The 20715-nt window shown below is 40.7% G+C and overlaps 1 protein-coding gene across 4 annotated transcripts in view; it reads left to right on the forward strand.

Annotated features, from left to right (window-relative positions):
* Positions 1 to 18476, forward strand: part of adam11 (ADAM metallopeptidase domain 11) — a 31977-nt gene extending 13501 nt beyond the window's left edge. For 2 of the 4 annotated variants that reach the window (XM_046069549.1, XM_046069551.1), the window contains exons 5-26: positions 2561 to 2643; positions 3394 to 3451; positions 4995 to 5058; positions 5884 to 6023; positions 7133 to 7207; positions 7408 to 7479; positions 9546 to 9712; positions 10296 to 10380; positions 10551 to 10641; positions 11175 to 11226; positions 11542 to 11641; positions 12587 to 12658; positions 13145 to 13237; positions 13399 to 13479; positions 13582 to 13632; positions 13760 to 13823; positions 14051 to 14156; positions 14360 to 14479; positions 15500 to 15668; positions 15796 to 15910; positions 16095 to 16185; positions 17936 to 18476. In XM_046069549.1, the coding sequence (XP_045925505.1) occupies positions 2561 to 2643; positions 3394 to 3451; positions 4995 to 5058; positions 5884 to 6023; positions 7133 to 7207; positions 7408 to 7479; positions 9546 to 9712; positions 10296 to 10380; positions 10551 to 10641; positions 11175 to 11226; positions 11542 to 11641; positions 12587 to 12658; positions 13145 to 13237; positions 13399 to 13479; positions 13582 to 13632; positions 13760 to 13823; positions 14051 to 14156; positions 14360 to 14479; positions 15500 to 15668; positions 15796 to 15910; positions 16095 to 16185; positions 17936 to 17978 (1992 nt within the window). In that variant the 3' untranslated portion in view covers positions 17979 to 18476. The remainder of the gene's footprint in view (positions 1 to 2560; positions 2644 to 3393; positions 3452 to 4994; positions 5059 to 5883; positions 6024 to 7132; positions 7208 to 7407; positions 7480 to 9545; positions 9713 to 10295; positions 10381 to 10550; positions 10642 to 11174; positions 11227 to 11541; positions 11642 to 12586; positions 12659 to 13144; positions 13238 to 13398; positions 13480 to 13581; positions 13633 to 13759; positions 13824 to 14050; positions 14157 to 14359; positions 14480 to 15499; positions 15669 to 15795; positions 15911 to 16094; positions 16186 to 17935) is intronic. The other 2 variants (XM_046069550.1, XM_046069552.1) reach the window with 2 other exon arrangements.
* Positions 18477 to 20715: the final 2239 nt, after the last annotated feature.

Genomic DNA, 20715 nt, shown 5'->3' on the forward strand with positions numbered 1-20715 from the left:
TCTAAGTAAGCTCTTTGCCAAATACTGGGACTAAATTTAAGTGCTTATTATTTCTAGTTAATAGTCAGACTCTATGTGGTTACACAGCTTTGAATTGATGCCTGAAATAATAAAGTGATGTAGAACTGATGATGTAGAAATAACATTTTGATGTAGAACTTAAGATTTTCAAAGTAGTAGACTTAATTAAGCTACTACTTATTATTAGCCAAACAAACAGCACGGCTCTAGTGATGCCAATGTCGGTCCATCACCAAAATATCTGTTTATTAAATTATTTGTCTAATACTTTGGTCAAATTCCTTCAAAACTAATGAGCTTCCCACCAACCTCAGCTGTGCTATGTGTTTTTGCTAATTAGCAAATGTTAGCATAATAACAAACTACATTAAAATGGTGATTTTGGAAAACATTATACCTGCTAAACGTTTGCATGTTAGCATTGTCATTGTGAGCACATTAGCACGCAGATGTTAGCATTTAGCTCAAAGCCCTAATATGGCTATAAACCCATAGTCTTATAGTCATAGTCTTTATTTTAGCCAGTTTTTATTATAACTTAGGTTGTTTGTTAATTTGGATTTAGTGTATTTCTACTTATAACTATATATAATATAATGCATTAACACCCCCTCCCCCAAGTTTCATCAAAAGCAAATCAGCACTGTGTCCTGAGATCTGAGACATCATGTCTGACCGATGGAAAGACTCAACTTCATCTTCATCTTTCTCTCAAGGCTGTGTGTGACTGATGTGAGGTGGGATGAGGGAGCCATAGTTGACAGACCTCCAAGTCAGTCATTGATTTCTCATCAATAGGAACCTGTCTGGCTATGTGTGATTTAGTCCACCTTGAAGCAAATACAGTATGAGTCCATTTGTAATGGGAAATATGTTTTTGCGAGATCGTACTTGACTTGACAGATGTCTCAGAGTTTTTTCAGGTTTAAGTTGAAGCTCAGAGTAAAGGTTGATGATGCATAAAGAACAGAAGCTCCACGTTGCCTCTTTTCTTTTGGATCTATTGGCCGTGCCAGACAACCGCAGGCTCAGGTGGCAGACATGACTTAGAGGGGTTCATTACAAACACCTGAAACTGACCCTCTCTTTCATATACACACACACACACACACACACACACACACACACACACACACACACACACACACACACACACACACACACACACACACACTCATGCATATGCATATACACTCTCTGAAGTAGCTACAAACACAGACCCATAACTATAATCTCCATCCACTTAGATGAAGACTCCTTTATTATATAAAAATCCACTCCTGAGTGTAATTCTAACTGCCATGCACAGTTTAGTTTCTTCTCAACAATTTTTGTTTTGTTAAACACATGCACGTGCTGCTTGAGTGACAGTGGCATGCCTTCTCTCTAATTGTCGTAATGCGATCATTGCTGCTCCGTGAGAGGCAGTGTGGAAACACTATATTCAAAACATGATCATCCAGTTGGAGCCTTTCAGGGGATTATGAATAATCTGGTGAAGGTATCTGGAAGCCAGGTGTACAGCTAACACCTTACAGCAGTTCTGCCAATCTGAAAGTGTCAGCTGGCACACTCATCCTATATTAAAGGGGCACTTCACAGATTTTACGTGTCAAAGTGAATTTACTAGTCAACCTTTATAGTTGAGCTTTTCAGAACTGTTTTATAATGTCTTCTATAGGTTTTGGTTGAGTCATGTAAGCATATAATTTAACATATCTCAATATAATCTTTTTTATTTGTGTATCCTTAACTATGTAGTATATGGAGATTCATTTGTCTTACAGATAGCTGACTTCCCCCTGTTTTGGAATATAAAAATTGCCCTACTAACAGGTTAGTTTTCAGTTGTTTTCAGATTTAAAAATACATTGACCTCTACAAGAAAACATTATAGTCAGGTTTTTGTATAATGTAGGGATACAGTCATTGTTTGAGATCCAGTATCCTTCATGCAAGTTGGAGTACCTGAATGAGTCCTTGGTTACAGACACTGTAACCTTGAGGTTGCAGTAACCTTGCTGCAGAAAACTGAAATGGTTGCTATTATGTGGTTTGCTGCCAAGTTTACTCTTTAAATCAAAACAATAGGTTTTCAAGTGAAAGTTTAGCACATTTTGAAGGAAAAATCTGAATTTAATTCATGTTGTTTACTTAAACTTCATAGTCCATCAATAAGTTTCTCTCATTTGACCCTTGGCCTTGTTGCACTCGAATTGCTCTCTCCATCGCTCACAAACACACACACATGCACTGTATGCACACAGCTTTTCCTTGGTGAAACTCATCTCCGCTGCAGCCTGTGTAGGTGTAGGTTTTCCCGGCCACTGAGTCATACAGTAGTCACTGATATCCTTCAGTTGACCCACCAGGTTGGCTGTAGGCCCTAGACTGACAGTAAATACCTGCCCTGTGCTTATTTAGGAGGCCAGGAGATCAGCCGAAGCGAGGGGTTCACAGTCAGTGTCAGTTTCATTTTCTGAAATTTGATGTTACTTTATGATGGAGTGTCTCAGTATAATATACAATTTGTTTCCAGGGAGGAGAGCACTGCTACTATCATGGGGGTGTGCGGGGGCTGCCGGGCTCCTGGGCTGCTCTGTCCACCTGTCACGGCCTGCAGTGAGTCGAATACTTTGATTAAAGGTCACTTCATCTGTAATGTAGACTCAGTCAGGACCCAACGTTTGGTGTCTGTATGTATTCAAATACTTGCTGTAAGTTTGCCTAAAGTAAAACACTACTAAAATAGCTAAGGCACTAAATCACATTTGAAAGCTCAGTGTAAATTTTCTAAAATATCCTTTTCAGATTTGCTTAGCTTAGTTTAGTATAAAGACTGGCAACAGGGAAACACCTAGCCTGGCTCTGTCATGGTCTAGTGCTCACTAAACTATTGCATTTGGTTTGTTTATTCTGTACAGAAAGCCAAGAAATGTCTTGGCTAGCTGTTTCGCCCTATTTCTAGTATTTGTGCTAAGCTAACTGGCTGCCCACTGCTTCATATTTACAGTAGAGACGTGAACTCTAACTATTCCTTTTAACATACAATAAAATACATATACTACAGCGAGGTTTCAAAATGTATTTTACAAAACATGATGATAGAGGCCTGATCTAAAGGGGGAAAAAATGCCCTTGAAAGATATAAACATATTTGATAATTATAAAGATCTTTCATGCTATTTTGCATTTAGGTGGTATGAATCATTTTGTTCATGTGAGTGTGAATAAAAAGTACCTAAAAAATACAGAAGGGGATACCACTAGAAGTTGGCAACCAATGATTTGTTGACAATACGGCTGCCATCCGACAGAAACATGTCCAGGCATACTGTAACATGCAGCTGTTTGTTTGTTTGTTTGTTCCAGCGGGATGTTTTCTGATGGGAACTTCTCCTATGGGATTGAACCTGTTGGCAGCGGTGAGGTGAGTCAGGACTTTAAACACACACATATCAAGTTTCTTGGCATCAAACGAAGGCAGCAACAAGGTTGTGTGAAAAAGTTCTCGCAAAACTGGCAACAAACGTTCAAAATATGTTGAAATCTTTACAGTGAGTCCACAGTCTCACTGTCTCTTTCTGTCTCCATATCACACAATACCTTTAGTCCAGACGGTGGTACTCTATCTCTAAGTTACTGTATGAAAAGTATTGAGTTGATACACAATCCACCACCACTGCCACATTTCTCCTCTCTCATATCAAAGTGAGACAGGAGGGAGAGAGAAGAAATATAAAATAACAAAATGTTTCTGAGGCCTTTTAGATATTACAAAAATACTTTGATTTGATTTTAGAGTAGATCTAATATTAAAAAGAAGTAAACATATAACAGATTGGCCGAATGGAGTGGGGTGAAAGTGTTTAGTGTGGAAGATGCTGAGCTTTTTTCCCCATTAAGGCCCACAGTAATCGAAGTACAGCTCAATTACATAGACTGGAGAGATGGATCAATGGCCTCCCTGCTCCTCTTAAAGCTCCCTCACTCTTCTTCCCTCTCCTCAGCTATCCATCTCAAATGGGTCATATTCATAAAGTATTTATCCCCAGCTCAAGTGTACAACAGTGTCTAGCAGTGTTATTGCCATTATGACAGCCCACTGATTGATTAATAATGCATTGGAGCACTTTCCTTCCCGCTGATTCATCTCTACCTCAGAGGACACGGCAGCACTTTTTCACACAGAAAAGCTGTGGAGTAAATTTGAGGATGAGAAGTTGTCATTTGATGGCTGCATCATTTGGAAATCATGAGGGGGGTGTCATCACTCATATAGAGCTGCATTTTGTGCAATTTAATCTAAGATTATAACCATGATTTGTTCTATATGTTCACGGTTGAGTGGTCAAAGCCTGATGCACTTTAAAGGGCAATGTCAAATTTCCTTCAGACCTCATCTTGCTGCTGTCTGCCATGAAGGTGAAATTTTACTTTAGTGTAACTTTTATTCCACATTTGTTTATTATAGAGATTATTTTGTATTTAAAACTAAAACCATTTAATCAAAGAGTGTAATATGTTGTTGATTGTTTGTTTGACCTATGTAACTTTTTCACTTCTCCTGCCTGGAATAGTGAACAACCATATCTGGCTCTTCTGTGGATCCGCTGTAGTTATTTTTCTGCCATTAAAAATCACTGCAGAAAAAAAGAGAATGCAAAGAGACATAGTGATGTGATTCCCTGTCTGCTTTGGTCTGAGTAGGGATTGCTTTTGACTCGAGGTGAAGTTGTACTTAAATTTAATATTTTCATGTCTGGAATTCTCATTCCTCAGGCAGACTTGAACAATGAACCCAAAACTGGCTCTTGTGTGAACCCTTAATAGTTAAAATCTTCAGGAAAATAAGACTATTCAGGAAATTAAAGTTGCCTTGAGTTGTTCTGAGGAAAAAAATAGACTTAACTGTCCCGCCTCTCTCTCTTTGTCTCTCACTCCTTGTTATGGTTTTTCTTGACGCCTCTCAGGAGCAGAATGACCACATTGTGTATCGCATGCCGGACATCGACCTCTTTCCGCCTCCCTGTCCAGGTAGGACCATCAGCTTACACAGAAACCCCTCGCAGTTACTTTCCACAGAACAGAAAGCATTTCAGGCCTTCTGGTGTGATGATAAAAGTTTGATGGACACAGAATCTCTGGTCTGCCCTCTAATTTCTAAATCCTAAGTCTAGTGACACAATACCTGCTGCAGAAATCCAGCTATAATACAAGTTATTTACTTTTATGACATCTCAAACTTGATTTAGATAAAATTTTGTGATGTGATACATATTTGGCCTGTGTTTTGCTGTTAAAAGATGCGATTTGTGGGTGCTGTAGTTGAAACCTAGTTTAGTGAAACCCGGTAGGATGCAGTTTGTCCCTGATAAACCCAAAGGCTGCTTGCTGTTACTTGTTTGGAGACTACATGTTCAGCCTCGTCCTTGACATTGGATGATCTAAAACAATCAAATGTTCTGTAATGCAAGTCAGCTTTTTGGCTGCTTTTTTCTCTCTCACACACACACTGCAGTGTACAGTGTCCTCCTCAGGTTGTCCCGCTGTCCTCCTTGCCCTTGCTAAATGTCTCATTTGGCTGCCTCTTCTCCGCCTCTCCTCTTTGTCCTAACACTTGTCTGCCTCTCTGGACTACCCCCCTGTTATCCAACCCCTGCCGTTCCTCCCTCCCTTCCTCCTCAGCCCTCTCTCCCTTCCCATTTGGCCAGTTATACTCTGTGCAATATTGATTTCTCCTACAGATCAGTGGACTAAAATACATGGTTACATCCATCCCTGGCCTGATGACTAGCCACTTTTCTCTCTTCCTTACTCTGCGTGTGTGTGTGTGTGTGTGTGTGTGTGTGTTTTTCCCAGGATGCACCGTGAACAGCACAGAGCCCGAGGGGCAGACAGACGTCCACAGTGGTGGAGACGGCGAGCTGAAGGATGGAGACGACTGGTCTGACCAGGAGAAGACCGTCTTTACAGAAGGCCTGAGGCGCTCAAAAAGACAAGTCAGTGTTTCAGACCGTCTCGGAGTCTCTTTCTTTCTCAACACACACCTCCATGTACGCTCACAGATGGCCTGGCCAGCAACATGTCACATGGGTTGCTGCAAGTGTCACCATGAGGGCAACATCAGAGTTAAGATATGCAAACACGAATACTATTTTACGGGGAAGTCTGTTATATGATGCCAAATGTACACACATGCTGATAGCTTATCTCAGCTTTGATGCTAATAAAAATAGAATCCCACGATAAGTAAAAATTACTCGAGTGAGGCCACTTGATTAAGTTTGTATTGGACTTGGAAGAGACATTTCTAATGGAAAGTCTGCATCACAAGCACAAAGTGTGAAGTTTCAGCCATTTTTGGTCTAATGACAGAAATGCTCTGCCTCTGCTGCATCAGTTTTGACAGTTTGGTTTTTAGGTAAGCCTATGTCAATGTTTACTAAAATATAAAGCTGCTTTCAACTGAGATATTTCTGTTTATGTCTGCACTCTTCTCACTGATTTTAAATAGGCAGGGCTCAGCTGAAAAAGGTTAATGTCACGTATCAGAATTTTGCAACATTTAAATCAAAATGTCATGACAGTTTTTGGGTTGTTTGCGTATTTCCCCAGATCAGTTTAATGAGATCAAATTATTACTACACAGTACTGATTAGGCAGAATTGATCTCCTTTTTTTAGTGTTAGAATCTTACTAAATAATATTTTTATTACTAAAGATATTCGCTTTTAAGCTTGGACTGTCATTTATTTAATCATGAATATTTTATGTTACCAAGAAAAAGGCAACTTTTCAGAGTCTTTAGTAGGGTTTTTTTTTTTTCTTGCTCCTGACGTAATCGGACATAGTTGCTGCAATTCTTCTTTTCGGATGCCGAGCGCATTTTTTGCTTAATGAATGAAAGAGTGTTGCTGTCCAAGTTGCCCTCTCAAGGACAAAGACTAGAGTTTCGCCAGTATCAGCATGTGTGTGCGCTCAGTGTGAGTAATGGTTTCACCTGCTGAGTTTGTGTGCGTCTGTTTGTCCTGTGTGAAGGTGGTTATGACAGCGGACTGAAACGTCGGGCTGTGTGGGTTTTATTTGTTGTTTTTTTTCCCCCCTCCAGGTGCGGCGAGGCCAGCGCACCGTCCAGACTGAGACCAAGTACATCGAGCTGATGGTGGTAAACGACCACGAACTGGTAAGTGTGAAGCTGAAAGCACTGATGTGTTTTCTTGGACTTCAAATCTGTAACTGCTGCACGAAGGCAATAAGAAGATGTGAGCGTGACTCTCATTAAAATGAGGATTTAATATGTTGGTGCTCTGTTGATAAGACGTTCTAATCAGCACAGGAAGAAAGATGAAAGGCTCTAACGCAGTATTTTTCTCCTCTTGGCAGTTCGTGCAGCTCCGTCGGTCGGCCACTCAGACTAAGAACTTTGCCAAAGCGGTGGTTAACATGGCCGATGCGGTGAGTGGAAATATTGTTGAGGAGTTGACGATGAGCCCTCCTCTTCCTATGATGTATTTTATTTAGCCATGGCACCCCTTCATAGAGGATCTATTGTAGGAAGTCTCTTGAGATTACTCAGGACAATTGCCAAATTTCAGAGCTTTTCCCTGCAGATGAAACTTTCCTGAGTGGGACAGCTGCCATCCCTTATTCATAAAAGCTGTTTTACAGTCTGATATTATTTTTTAACCATCTCAGGGTTGGTCTCAGACTGTATTGTTCTGTGTATCAGAATTTCTGACTCTGACTGATAAAATTGTAAATATTTGCTATTATCTCTTGTATCCTCATCATGGGGCTTTTAATTTGGATGATTTTTGTTCATTAATTTAACATCAGATTGATCAGAAACACAGTGTGGACATGTTAATGTTATAAATGACACGGTTGATTTGTAATGGAATATCTACAGAGGGTCTGAGGCCCGTTATCAGCAACCATCAGCCCTGTGTTCTAATGGCACGTTGTGTTTGCTAATCCAAGTTTATCATTTTAAAAAGCTAATTTATGATTAGAAACCCCTTTTGCAATCATGGTAGCGAGGTGGTGATGGCGCATAGATAAGATGCTTGCCTTTGGTGTGGGAGACCTGGGTTCAACTCCCACTGTTCCCATTGTGTCCCTGAGCAAGACACTTACTTAGACTCTGACATGTATAGCAATTAAGTAAGTCGCTTTGGATAAAAGCGTCAGCTAAATGAATAAATGTAAATGGTAGCGCAGAATAAAAACTGTTGCTGTGCTGATTAAAGAAGCAATATAACTAGCCTTCTTTAGACTAGTTGAAGATCATTAATGGTCAGAAACAAAAAACTTTCTTCTGAAACTCGTCAGTCTGTTCTTGTTCTGAGAAATGAAGGCTATTCCATATGAGAAATTGCAAAGAAACACAAGATCTCAGACAAAGCTACTCCCTGTACAGAACAGTGCAAACTGGCTCCAACCAGAACAGAAAAAGGAGTGGGAGGCCCCGGTGCATAACTGAGCAAAACGGACAAATACAAAGGAGGGTCTAGTTTGAGAAATAGACGCCTTACAGGTCCTCAACTGTCAGCATCATTAAATGGTTTCTCTGCAGCTCTGCCTAGAAGGCCAGCGTCCCGGAATCGCCTTTTCATTGTTGACGTTGAAACTGGTGTTTTCCCGGTACTATTTAATGATGCTGGTTAGAGCCAGTTTGTACTGTATGTATGTATGTATGATTGTATGAATGAATGAATGAATAAATTAATTAAGTGACCTTTTTGTGAAGGTATGATCGGATGTGGTTACCTTTCAAAACAGCCAAATGAAGTGCAAATCAGTGTGCTCGTGTCCCACGAGTGTGGCATCAGAATGGGAAGCCCTTCACTGACTGGGAACATACAGTGATGCTGGTTTCCATGGCACTGCTGTCTTCCCTCTCCCACTCCACATCTAAAGTAGACTGATGCAACGGTCTCCATTATCTCCAACATTTTTTTCAAATTATCCTTGATGGTAATGTGTCTGGAGTTCCACCTCTCTCTTCTCCTCCTCTAAATCCCCACCTGGGGATTTGGAGGTTGTGTTCTTCTAAAAGGATGCAGTTTTCTTTGTCATTATTCCACATAAATCATAAGTTAAACAGATGAGAGTCCTCTCATCTCAGCTCCCCTGTCCTTTAGAAGAAGACTGTTGCAACCATCCCTTAAGATCTGAATTTTTCCCACAAACAGAAAACACTTTTTGTAGATTATTCTTACTCTGTTCCCATGTAGAAATGGACCTAAATCAAAAACTGTGCGTCATCTGGAGAATTTTATCCCTGAATTTCTCTTTGATTTTACAGCCGTTTTGAGGCCATTCAGAGTACCATTATTCTCCAAGCAGACATTCAGATTTTCATTGATCTGGACTTTCTGATCTTTATTATATTCACTTGTTGGTCGCATGTTTAACCTGCAGTCCTGGATCTTGTTTATTGGCAAATACCAGGCAACAGGATAGAAGATGAATTTTCTGTAGCGTAACCCTTGCTCGGGATTTCCTTTTGATGAATCCAGATCTACAAGGAGCAGCTCAACACTCGCATCGTCTTGGTGGCCATGGAAACCTGGTCTGCTGAAAACAGGGTCTCCGTGGGCGATGACGCCTTGCTCACCCTGCGCGACTTCATGAAGTACAGGAAGGAGAGCATCAAGGAACGCTGCGACGCTGCTCACCTCTTCTCGTGGGTGCAACCTCCTGATTTAACTTGGTGCTACTTGCATTTTCCTCCTCCCCCTGCTTTTTCCTTCTCCTCCTCCTCCTCCTCCTCCTCCTCCTCCTCCTCCTCCTCCTCCTCCTCACACTGTATAAATCAGAGAGACCGGATACAAATCGGATGTTTCTCCTCCTTCACCTCCTTCACCTTTTACCTATTACTCTTCCATCTTCTCCTCTTCTTCTTTCATCTTTTTCTCCTCTTCCTCCTCCTTTACTTCTTCTCCTTCTCTTGTTCCACATTCCCCTTCTTCCTCTTGTCTTCCTCCTCCTCCTTTACCTCTCCCATCTTTTCATCCTCCTTTCTTGTCGTCTTCCTTTTCCTCCTCCTCTTTCTCCTTCTCCTTCTGCTCTTCCTTCTCTTCCTCGTCATCCACCTCGTCCACATTCCCTCATCCTCCACCTCCTCCTCCATCTCTATCTTCTCCTTCTCCTTCTCCTTCTCCTTCTTCTGCTTCTTCACCTTCTCCTTCACCACCACTGCCTTCTTCTTCTGCTTCTTCTTCTTCTACTTCACGGCTGTTATAGTAACAGTCCCCCTGTCTTTACAGTGGGAGGACGTTCATGAGCAGCCGCAGCGAGGCAGCCTACATTGGGGGCATCTGCTCACTCACCAGGGGTGGAGGCATCAATGAGGTGAGACTTGTGTCTCTCACACTGTTTAAATCAGAGAGACCGGCTACAAATCGGGGATGTTTTTCCATGAGCTTCATAAAAATTGTGTAGTTATTGAAAATGAATTGTTCTCAGGAGTGTGTAATTCAAGGCAGTTGTTGTCGTTAACTGGATTATGTGTGTGTCTTCAGTTTGGCAGTGTGGGCCCCATGGCCATCACGTTGTGTCAGAGTCTTGGCCAGAACATTGGCATGCTGAGGAACAAAGAGCGACCGGCTGCAGGTAAGACGAACATACACTGGTTGGAGAGCTTCAAGATTCGTGGAAGGACAATCGCTTGTGTCATGATTCAGAAACGTAGAGGTGTAGCTAAAAAGGCAATTTGTCATACAAAAAAAGCTTTTTACTGATGTCCACTGTTCATACTTATAGTTTTGTTTTATTCTTTTAATGATTCCTTACTGCAATATTTGGTTATTTCTGCAAAGTTGTCTCAGATTAAATTCAAAATATTATGTCCTATTAAAATGTCTCTTTGAAAATGACTTTTTCAAACTAAAGTAGTGTAAACCATTTATACAACACTGACTTGATTTTTCGCTGAGAACGTGCTGATTGTTGATTAAACTCATCAGTGTGAAAAGAAAACTCTCCTCCTCTGCCACACTAACAGCTCCCTCTGGTGGTGAGGACGCAGCAGTGCACAGCAGAGTTTTAAAAAGTTGCTCAAAAATGTTTTGCTGTGCACAGTCACATCATAGCCTGTTCTTGACCACAGAAATGTTTTGTATGTGTTTGTGTATGTGTGTGTCAAGAAGACTGCAGGTGTCCAGACCCATGGCTGGGCTGTATCATGGAGGATACTGGGTATGCACTTAATGTACAATAAATTTATTAGTGAACTGGAATATGTTAAAACTAGGACATTCTCAACTAAAACAGGAATCTGTGGACACGCAGATGGACATATTCCTATCCAGCCAGCGGTCTACGAAGTAATAATGTATAAAATGTGGTTTTTGAAAGTCCTCCTCTTTATTTGGGCAAATTATTAACAGTTTGGGTTGACGGATTATCATATTTTATTCTTAATTTTTAAAGCAACTTTTGAGCAATGTTGCAAACTCTCTAAGCAAATGTGGCAGTGAGTGATTTCTGTGTTGTGTTTTGTTTTTGTCTTAGTTACTACCTGCCCAGGAAGTTCTCTCGCTGCAGTATAGATGAGTACCTGCGCTTCCTCCAACAGGGAGGAGGCAGCTGTCTCTTCAACAAGCCCACCAAGGTGAGAGATACTCGTTCACTCGTAACTTTTTTATTATTACATGATAAACAATCAAAGAAAATCTACTTACTTTAGAGACCTTTTCAGTTTTGAATGCATACCTACAGGTATTTCAAAGTCAATAACAATCTCCTGAATAACAGAGACATTGTCTGTGTATAAATACCAAATTTCAATTGTTTTAAATGAGTTAGCCCTGAGCCCTGAACCTTCACAGACTTTACTGACGTCACTTGGAAAGTGATTGAGTGCAAGAGGCTGCAAGGGCTCAAAATGCTGTAAACGGGAACGGGACAGCACTTTGACACTTTATTACGTTACCTTGACGATGCTGAAAAAACGTTGCATGCTTTTTTTATTTTATGTTTTTGCCTGATTTTTAAGTCCTGCAGGCTCTTGCCCTACAGAGTGGAGGAGAGGTAAATGTCAATATATATTTGTCAATAATCAATACACTATTGTTGGTCAAAACAGCATCATTAAGCAAAAACTAAAATAAATAGTTGAATAAACTAAGTGTGTAATAAGGTGGTTGCTTTCCTCCGATTTCATGTGTTTTATGTCAATTCTAACTATGTTAACATCAGCGTTGGCGTCGATGCTTGTTTGTTTACCATTTTTCTTCTTCTCTTATAACGCGGATTTGCAAGGATTTTTCTCTCGCTTCTGGGCTTCCCTTGGTGTAACCCCTGTGTTTCACGTCATACCGCTATGAACTGTGGACAATTCCCTCAGGCAAAGTCTGCAGAAATTCAGAAGTGTCTAAAAAGGGCTCAAAATGTCCGCGAGAGAGCCCTTGTACACTTGGCGATTTGACAGCGGGACAGCCCTTAAGCCCTCATGGACTTCCCAAGAACTTGCTTCAAAGTCTGAGTCTGTGAGAGTGGACTTTGGGATTGGGCCTTGGACTCTATAGTTACCTTACATATTTTCTTTTTCCTCTAGTTGTTGGACCCACCAGAGTGTGGGAATGGATTTGTGGAGCTGGGAGAGGAATGTGACTGTGGGTCACTAGTGGTGAGTACATTTCAGTAAACTAATTTCTTGCAGCTTGTCTTGTACACACCGAGTTTAAGGAATCACCCATTCAGCCGTAAGCGTGGTTGGAAAAGACTTAAAGTAACGACCGGCTTTGCATAAAATGTTTGTCATCCTGTCAGCAGGCTGCGCACAATATGCAAAGTGTGAAAGGTGGCATGAAAAGGACCCGTCACATATTCACCCATCTGTCCAAAACATTTCAATTCAAATGGAACTGCAGATATTATCAGTTTATATTAAAAATACATTTTGGCTTATAGGAAACACTTTTAAATTAGCAAACAAGCTAAACTGGGAACTCTACTGGGTACTATATATAGCGCAGGACATCACTCACATTGTGTCAGATGCTGCATGAAGTGTAGTCAGTGATGTGACTTCAGGATGTCATGAAAGCCTTGAGGCAAAACACGTTGACACTAATGAACTACAGATGTACTGTAAACAATCTCTGACCCACAGGAGTGTGCACGGAGTGGAGCCAACTGCTGTAAGAAGTGTACTCTTACCCACAATGCCATGTGCAGCAACGGGCTCTGCTGCAGGGACTGCAAGGTGAGCTGCTTTTATACACACTTTAACTGGATGCTTCGTCGCTGTTTATTACAGCCCTGACGTTCTCTTTTACTCCCTCTTGCCTTCTTGCTTCTCTTTCGCCGCCTGCTTTCTTCATCTCACTCTGTTTTCCGTCTCCTTCCATGGTTGTTTTTTGACAGTACGAACTGAGAGGGGCAACGTGCCGCGACGCTGTTAACGACTGTGACATTCCTGAGACCTGCACAGGAGACTCCAGCCAGGTAAAAGGAGCCCCGACAAATCTGTACATTCATCAAGACGCTTAAAAAGGAATTCAGACACTTGAAACCCAATGGACAGATAATGTTCTCTCTCTTTTGCAGTGTCCTCATAATGTCCACAAACTGGATGGCTACATGTGTGATGCTGGACAGGTAAAGTCAGGCTGCTTGATAAATATTTGTTACTGCTTCTCTTGTTGCATTTAATAAAACATGTCTCTTTCTGTTTGTCCTCTCTTCACCATTTTTTCCACCCTCCTCCTCTTCTCCTCTTCCTCAGGGCCGTTGTTATGGAGGTCGGTGTAAGACCAGAGATGGCCAGTGCAGGACTCTGTGGGGCTACAGTAGGTTTGGATTGGATATTGAGCTTTATTTCTCCATGTCGCATGGCGCTCTGATGGTTAAAAGAGGATTTTTTTTAGTATGCCATTTGGTATACTTAATAACTTGCATAGTGAAAGCCAAAGTCATCCACTGAATGTTTTATATTTTCTGAAAATAGCTTTGTAAGGATTAAAGCAAAGCCGTGGGTTGAATGCATTAAGTGAAATACTCTGTTCTGTCTTCTCAGACTCAGCTGACAGGTTTTGCTATGAAAAGCTGAACTCTGAGGGCACAGAGAAAGGAAACTGTGGCCCGGACTCCAGTGGTCAGGGATGGGTGCAGTGCAACAAGCAGTGAGTGAACAGCATGGCCTCATAAAATACATGTTGATAGCGCATATACACACAAATTTAATCGAAAAACTAACTCAATGGAGGATGCTGCAGAGAAAACCTGAATTCACACTCCACTGTTTGTGTTATAAAATCTCATATAAGTCTGACTTGTTTTGTTATTCTTAAATTGTTTTCTTATTTTCCTCCCTCGTGTCCTTCAGGGACGTTCTGTGTGGTTTGCTTCTGTGCACCAATCTGACAGCTAGGCCGAGTTTTGGCGAACTACAGGGGAAGCTCACCAGTCTGACAATCCACCATCAGAACAGATACATGGACTGCAGGTGAGACAGCTTTTCTCTCTGGCAGCTTGATGGGTTTGGACCACAACTGAACAATTAACAAATACAGAGAGAGAGATGCGTAATCAAAAGTTGGGTTCACTACATGCACAAGACATGGCAGAATTTTAAATTTCTGCAATTTTGTACTTTTTTTTTTGGTGGTCAAACACACAAACAACATATACGAGTATATGTTTGCTTGTGTATATGAGAAGGACATATATGAGTCCTTCCAGTCTAAGGTTGATGGGAGAAAAATGGTATCAAACTTAGAGAAAGCACCAATGTAGGAAGGATAATCAATACTTGAACCGAACAGAAAGCAGGCGCTCCTAATGCCACAATGTCCACAAGTAAGGGGAATGAATTCCACAAAAACTCAAGGTTCCCTGTGGAGTTTTTGACTTCTAGTGGCGCTTTGGAGCTGTTTTGTCTATGAGTGGGTCCCTGTTTTGTTTATCATGGGCATGAGGACGCATATGTAAAAATTTGTTTTGCAACTGTTCTACGAGTAAGCAAACGCACTCGACACATTTGGTGAGTAACACCGAATGTAAAAATAACTCCCCAGAGCACCTTTTTATCTTCCACAGGAAAAACACCCATATTATAGTGACAACAGAAATAAAAACAACACCAAGACATATCGTCCGAACAACAGTCTGCTCTAACTCTAACTCTTCAAACTAAACATGAGCATGCAGCGAATATGCTACTTAATGTTTTGTTTTTGAAAATGTAGCCACTATAATAAAGGCTTTATTCACAGTACTTGAATGAAGCAGTTTACCTTGAGTTTTATGGTGCCATCAGCATATTTAGATGTATACAAGATTATGTGAGAGAAAGATATATGGCATACATTAATGAGCTGAGGAATTGATCTGTATTTAACATCTGTCAAAATATAGAAAGTGGAAATAAATAAAAGTTAATGTCGGGTTCTAGTTGCGTTTTAGAGTTGAGATAATCCCCAGGAAGCAGAATAACTATGTTTTAATGTGACCATGTGACCTGCAGGGGTGGCCATGCAGTGCTGGATGACGGCTTGGATCTGGGCTACGTGGAGGATGGGACGCCATGTGGTCCAAACATGATGTGTTTGGAGCGTCGGTGCCTCCCTGTCACCACATTCAACCTCAGCACCTGCCCGGGCTCCTCGTCCTCACGAATCTGCTCCCACCACGGAGTGAGTTGTCTAGTCCCACCTCAAGATTTCATTATTTGTTTGTTTGGTGGAGCTTGATGGCGCTACAATATGAAAGTATAACTGGTGGAGAAAAAAAAAACATTTAGGGTATTGCTCCATCCCGCAGACTTGCAGTAACGAGGTGAAGTGTATCTGCGATCCAGACTACACTGGGACAGACTGTAGTGTGTTTGACCCCATTCCCATCCCCACCCCGCCAGAGGGCCCAGAGAAACACAGAGGTAACCGCACTGAGCAGTTTGCCTCCACATATTCCTTCCAGTGGCTTCTCACCTCTGTGAAATAACCTGCTGAGACAGAAAATATGTTGATATGTTCACGGATAACTACAGTATCTCACTACAAGCTAAAATACACCCCCTGCTCTCCCCCTACGCTCACTGGCTGACTACTTCACTCCCACAGGTCCCAGTGGTACCAATATCATAATAGGTTCGGTTGCTGGTGCAATTCTGGTGGCAGCGATAGTCCTGGGGGGGACTGGCTGGGGATTTAAGTAAGAGCTCTGGCATGCCTCCATCTGTGTGTGCCTGCTGTGTTCCTCTGTCAGCTAACACACATGCCTGCGGCTAGCTGCTGAATGCTCCTCTGCTTGCTGTCTGATGCATACTCACAACCAGAGACCATGTGGGGTTTATTATTATTATTATTATTAAAGCTGGTGAACGTGCAGTAGATGATTTTGCTCCTGCAGGGTTTGTTAGAAGAAGGTAGCATGAATGGTGGTATTTACAAACCCTCATTAGACCTTTTAAGTATGGTAGGAGATTTGATGAAATCTACATCATGGCATGAGATTACTGGCAGGAGTGTCACCACTTTGTAATATGCAACGGTAAATATAAAACGGTAGCACTTTGTTTAGTAGGCTGTAGATGCTAAATGTGTATAATTTGTAAAGAGCTAAACACTGAACTAGTGCTGCAACAGTTAGCCAAAACTTCTTACATTAAATATTTATATTGTCTTCTATGATAGTAAACTGTATATCTTTGAGTTTGGGACTGTCAGACAGATCTGAAAATGTGACGTCCATCACAAAGGTTTGGGGACTTGCAGTGGGCATTTTTTACTATTTGCTGACATTTTATGGACTAAACGATTAATCAAGAAAATAACCAGTAGATGAAAATAATCAGTAGTAGCAGCCCTTTTTATGTAATTTTTCACAACAACAAAAATGCCAATAACTTTGGGTTTTGGACAGATGTTTCATTGGTCTGTGGGAAATTGAGAATAGTCTTCCTCACTATGTTTGGAAATTTAATAGACTCAGTTTTTCACTGAGGCAAAAAAACTATAATCAACCACATTCCTTGTGTAAAGAAGTTTGTATCCTGTGAGTTCTTTAAGAGGTTCTTTAGAGGAACTCTTTAAACTGATTTCAGACCTCAAAGTCTGTTTGCACTTCTCTTGGAGTGCTACTGCATGTGCAAAAAACAGTTGTATAAAGTCTTTTGTAGCTCCAGAGGGATCTGCACCAAATCTGATAAATTGCCACAAGTGATATGCTTCAGTCAGTTGAGTTTAAAAATTAATAAAAATCTGTAGACCTCTGTAGGCCACTTCTTATCTCTCATTGAGGGATGAGGCTACATTGGCCACTACTGGCATAACGCATCTGAATCTGTAACCAAAATATTTATTTAGAATCCATTGCTCGTGAGTCTGACAGAGTTTGGAGTGCAATGCTAAATCGATGGAGTACTCTTTCAAATTTGACACTAATGTTTGAATGCAGTGAACGATCAAAAATCCAAAAATGTATCAACAAGCTTTTTCCATGTTCCTCTACTCATGGCTGTATTTGACTCCAGGTCTTCTTTCTGTAGTTTTTGTTCACATGCTACAATGCCGTCTTGCCTCAAGTTAACTTTGTTGCGGTATACCTGCAGGATGCAAAACAAACGAAAATGCTTGTCTCAGACTGTAATCTTTTGCTTTAATCTCATAACTGTATCTTGTACGAAATCTGCCCAAATCTGCCTTGATAGTCACTATAGCTACAAGCTTCTCTGTAGAAGAATTTATTTTCCTAATAACAAAAGATAAAGATGCAAGTTTCAGATGCCTGTTTAATGCTTCATTTTTAAGGCCTTGGGTTATTTGCATGTTCCTTTTTCCACATCGCTTCTTGCTCACATGAAACACCAGTTTGATAGTCTTACCTGTCGTTCTACTTCACTTGTTCTGTCTTTTTTTTTTTTTTTTTCCTCCATCTTGTTCCTGCCTCACTGCGAATCCAGAAACATCCGAAGAGGAAGGTACGATCCCACCTTTCAGTCCTGATCCCAACACCAAAACATTATCAGAGTCTTGAATCAGCCGTTCGTTATGTCAACATAATGCCATGTGTTTTATAAGAATCCTCTCTGAGCACCTATCATCATATCTCTAAGCTCACACACACATATCAGTCAGCTGCTTCTACGGCCTTATTTTTCATCTTTCACACATTTTGTATCTTGTATTTATTTGTATAGGCACAAGTATATAGCATGAACCAATGCCACATACCGCAGCATTTATATAGCTTATGCTAGTTTGCAATTCCTTTCCATAGATGGGCCTTTTAAAATACACAAAATGTCATTCAACGCAATTATAATTGTATTTCTATGGACAGTATTAGGAAACATAAATGTCTATAATCTGTAATCCTAGTTTGCTTCATTATTATTTGTACTGTATGTCCCCTCACAAACTTGGCTGCCATTTCTAAAATCTGCAGTATCGACTTTGTAATGTTCATTTCGTAAGACTTTAAATAATAAAAGGTGAAGCCTTCTTTTAATTTTTAGTTTGAGGTTATTTTTCTTATTCTTTTATGATCCATTTGCATTCAGCAATTAATCAATTAATCGATTTATAATGGGCTCTAGGAAACAGTGATGGGAAACTGTTACCTGATGTTTTATAGTCCAAACAATCGATTAATTGAAGATGATGAAATTAATCTATGATGAAAATAATCATCCTCGTTTTAATTCAGCTTGTTGGTTCTATCTGATTCCTCAGTGTTTTTCTCTTCCCCCACCCCACCTCTCTATCCTCCCTTCCTTATCTTCTCATCTTCTTTCTACACTTCATTGCTCTTCTCTTTTCAGATCTTCGGGTGTCTGAGTCGTATCTCTTCGCTGTCCTGTCTACCTTAACACTGTGTGTCCAGTCTGTTCTGAGGAGACAAAACAAAGATGTCTTCCACTTACGAGCCCTCAGACCTTTCCTCTTTTCTTCTCTGATTTTTATTGGTATTCTCCTCCTGGAAAGTCGAATCATTACTTCTTATTGGTTTGGAAGCCCTGAGGAGACGTTCTCACCAGATCTGACTGGCTGTCAGGGATCACCTGATTTCAAATGTCCAAGTAGATGACAGACAGAGACAGACAGACACAGACAGACGCGCAGCACACACACACACACACACACACACACACACACACACACACACACACAACACACACACACACACACACACACACACAGGGCCGTTAACTGAAGTGTATTCACTCAACCTTTCCAGGTTTCTTTTCCCTTCCACTGGTTACAGCTGTTCTTCTGCCATATCGACTGTTACTCTGCTTGTGATTTCATAGAAGGAGGCCATGTACTTCTCCTCATCTGGACTTATTTGGGGGAAGGCTTCTGTTAATACACATATTTAACCTCGTGGAGAACACAACCACCTCCTTTTAGTGGTGTGACTGCAATAGAAGTGTATAAATATCACCAAATAGTGAATGTTTCATCTGTCTGGATGAGGATTATTTTTGTCTGCTTGGCCTTTACATTCCACAGTTATAGCCATGCTTTCTCCTTGTAAGCTGCATTTCATTATCAAACAGTAATCCATTGTCAATCAACGCTTCAACATAATATGCTTTAATGTACGAATGTATAGTTCAGGAGTGCAAGGAAGTTTGTTGTGTTTCTGTGCTGATGACATCCAAGTACTTTGTACTTTCCTGCAGCCAAGCACATGAACACACTGAATGTTTTATCCTGCTGTATGATATGTAATTCATGTACAAACAATATGCATACACGTATGCTGAACATAGGTGCTGATGTACATATAGTGTATCATAAGGATGTCTCATTTAGACAGCAGTGACTCACTGCCGCTCTGAGTGGAAGCACAAGTTTGGAGAGAGAAGACTCTTCCTGCCTCTCAGCGTAAAACTGCTCATTTTGAAGGTTTAATTAGCAAGAGAGGATTGAAATCTTCACAGTTTGTACCTTTCAGGATAAGTCTGAGCTCCTCTTGTTGGCAAATTGCCTGATCATTTGGGCCACAGAGATGATGTGTGAGTATTGTATGTTTCGTACATGCCTCTTGAGAGAATTTCAAGTTTCAAGCTGCAAAATGATGAACTAGATCACAGGTTTCAAAGCTTATATTTAACACAGGTTCTCCCTCAGTTCAACATATACACACTAATTATAATTTGGCTGAGGTAATAGTAGAAATGGCAAAAAGATTTCAAAAATGCTTTATCTCTAAATGGCTTCAGATCATTTAATTCTGACTGAACAGATCCATATAATAAGCAATAAATATGTACATATGGAAAAAAAAAAAGAAGTCTGTTCAAGGTGAAAAACAAACATCACAACAAGTATCAAAAATTTTCTCCCTTTACAAAGAGACTCCAATTCGGCAGCTTCTACTTGCTTCACCCTCTCCTTTTAAATCAGGTTTAGAAGATGTCCTCCTGTGGTTGTTATTATATACAAAGACTGCTTGGGAAGCTTCATTTCACCAATAACAATGACGTACTGCTATAGCACACATGCCAGAAGAGATGATCCAAGCTACACTGCCAGTCAAGATACAGTAGCATTAAAGGAATGTGTTGACATTTTGAGCCACAGGAATCCATCTAGTGAGGATCTCTGCCTCTAAAATTAAGATAATCGACTAAACCGCTCAATGACATTCCTAATGACTGCAGTTAGTAATTTGGTTTTTGAAGACAAGATGCTAACTTTAGTTTGACTTGAAACAGCAGGTGAGGTTAAAGGT

Source organism: Micropterus dolomieu, linkage group LG14 (genome assembly GCF_021292245.1).
Source record: "Micropterus dolomieu isolate WLL.071019.BEF.003 ecotype Adirondacks linkage group LG14, ASM2129224v1, whole genome shotgun sequence".
In the NCBI taxonomy this organism is placed as follows: domain Eukaryota; kingdom Metazoa; phylum Chordata; class Actinopteri; order Centrarchiformes; family Centrarchidae; genus Micropterus; species Micropterus dolomieu.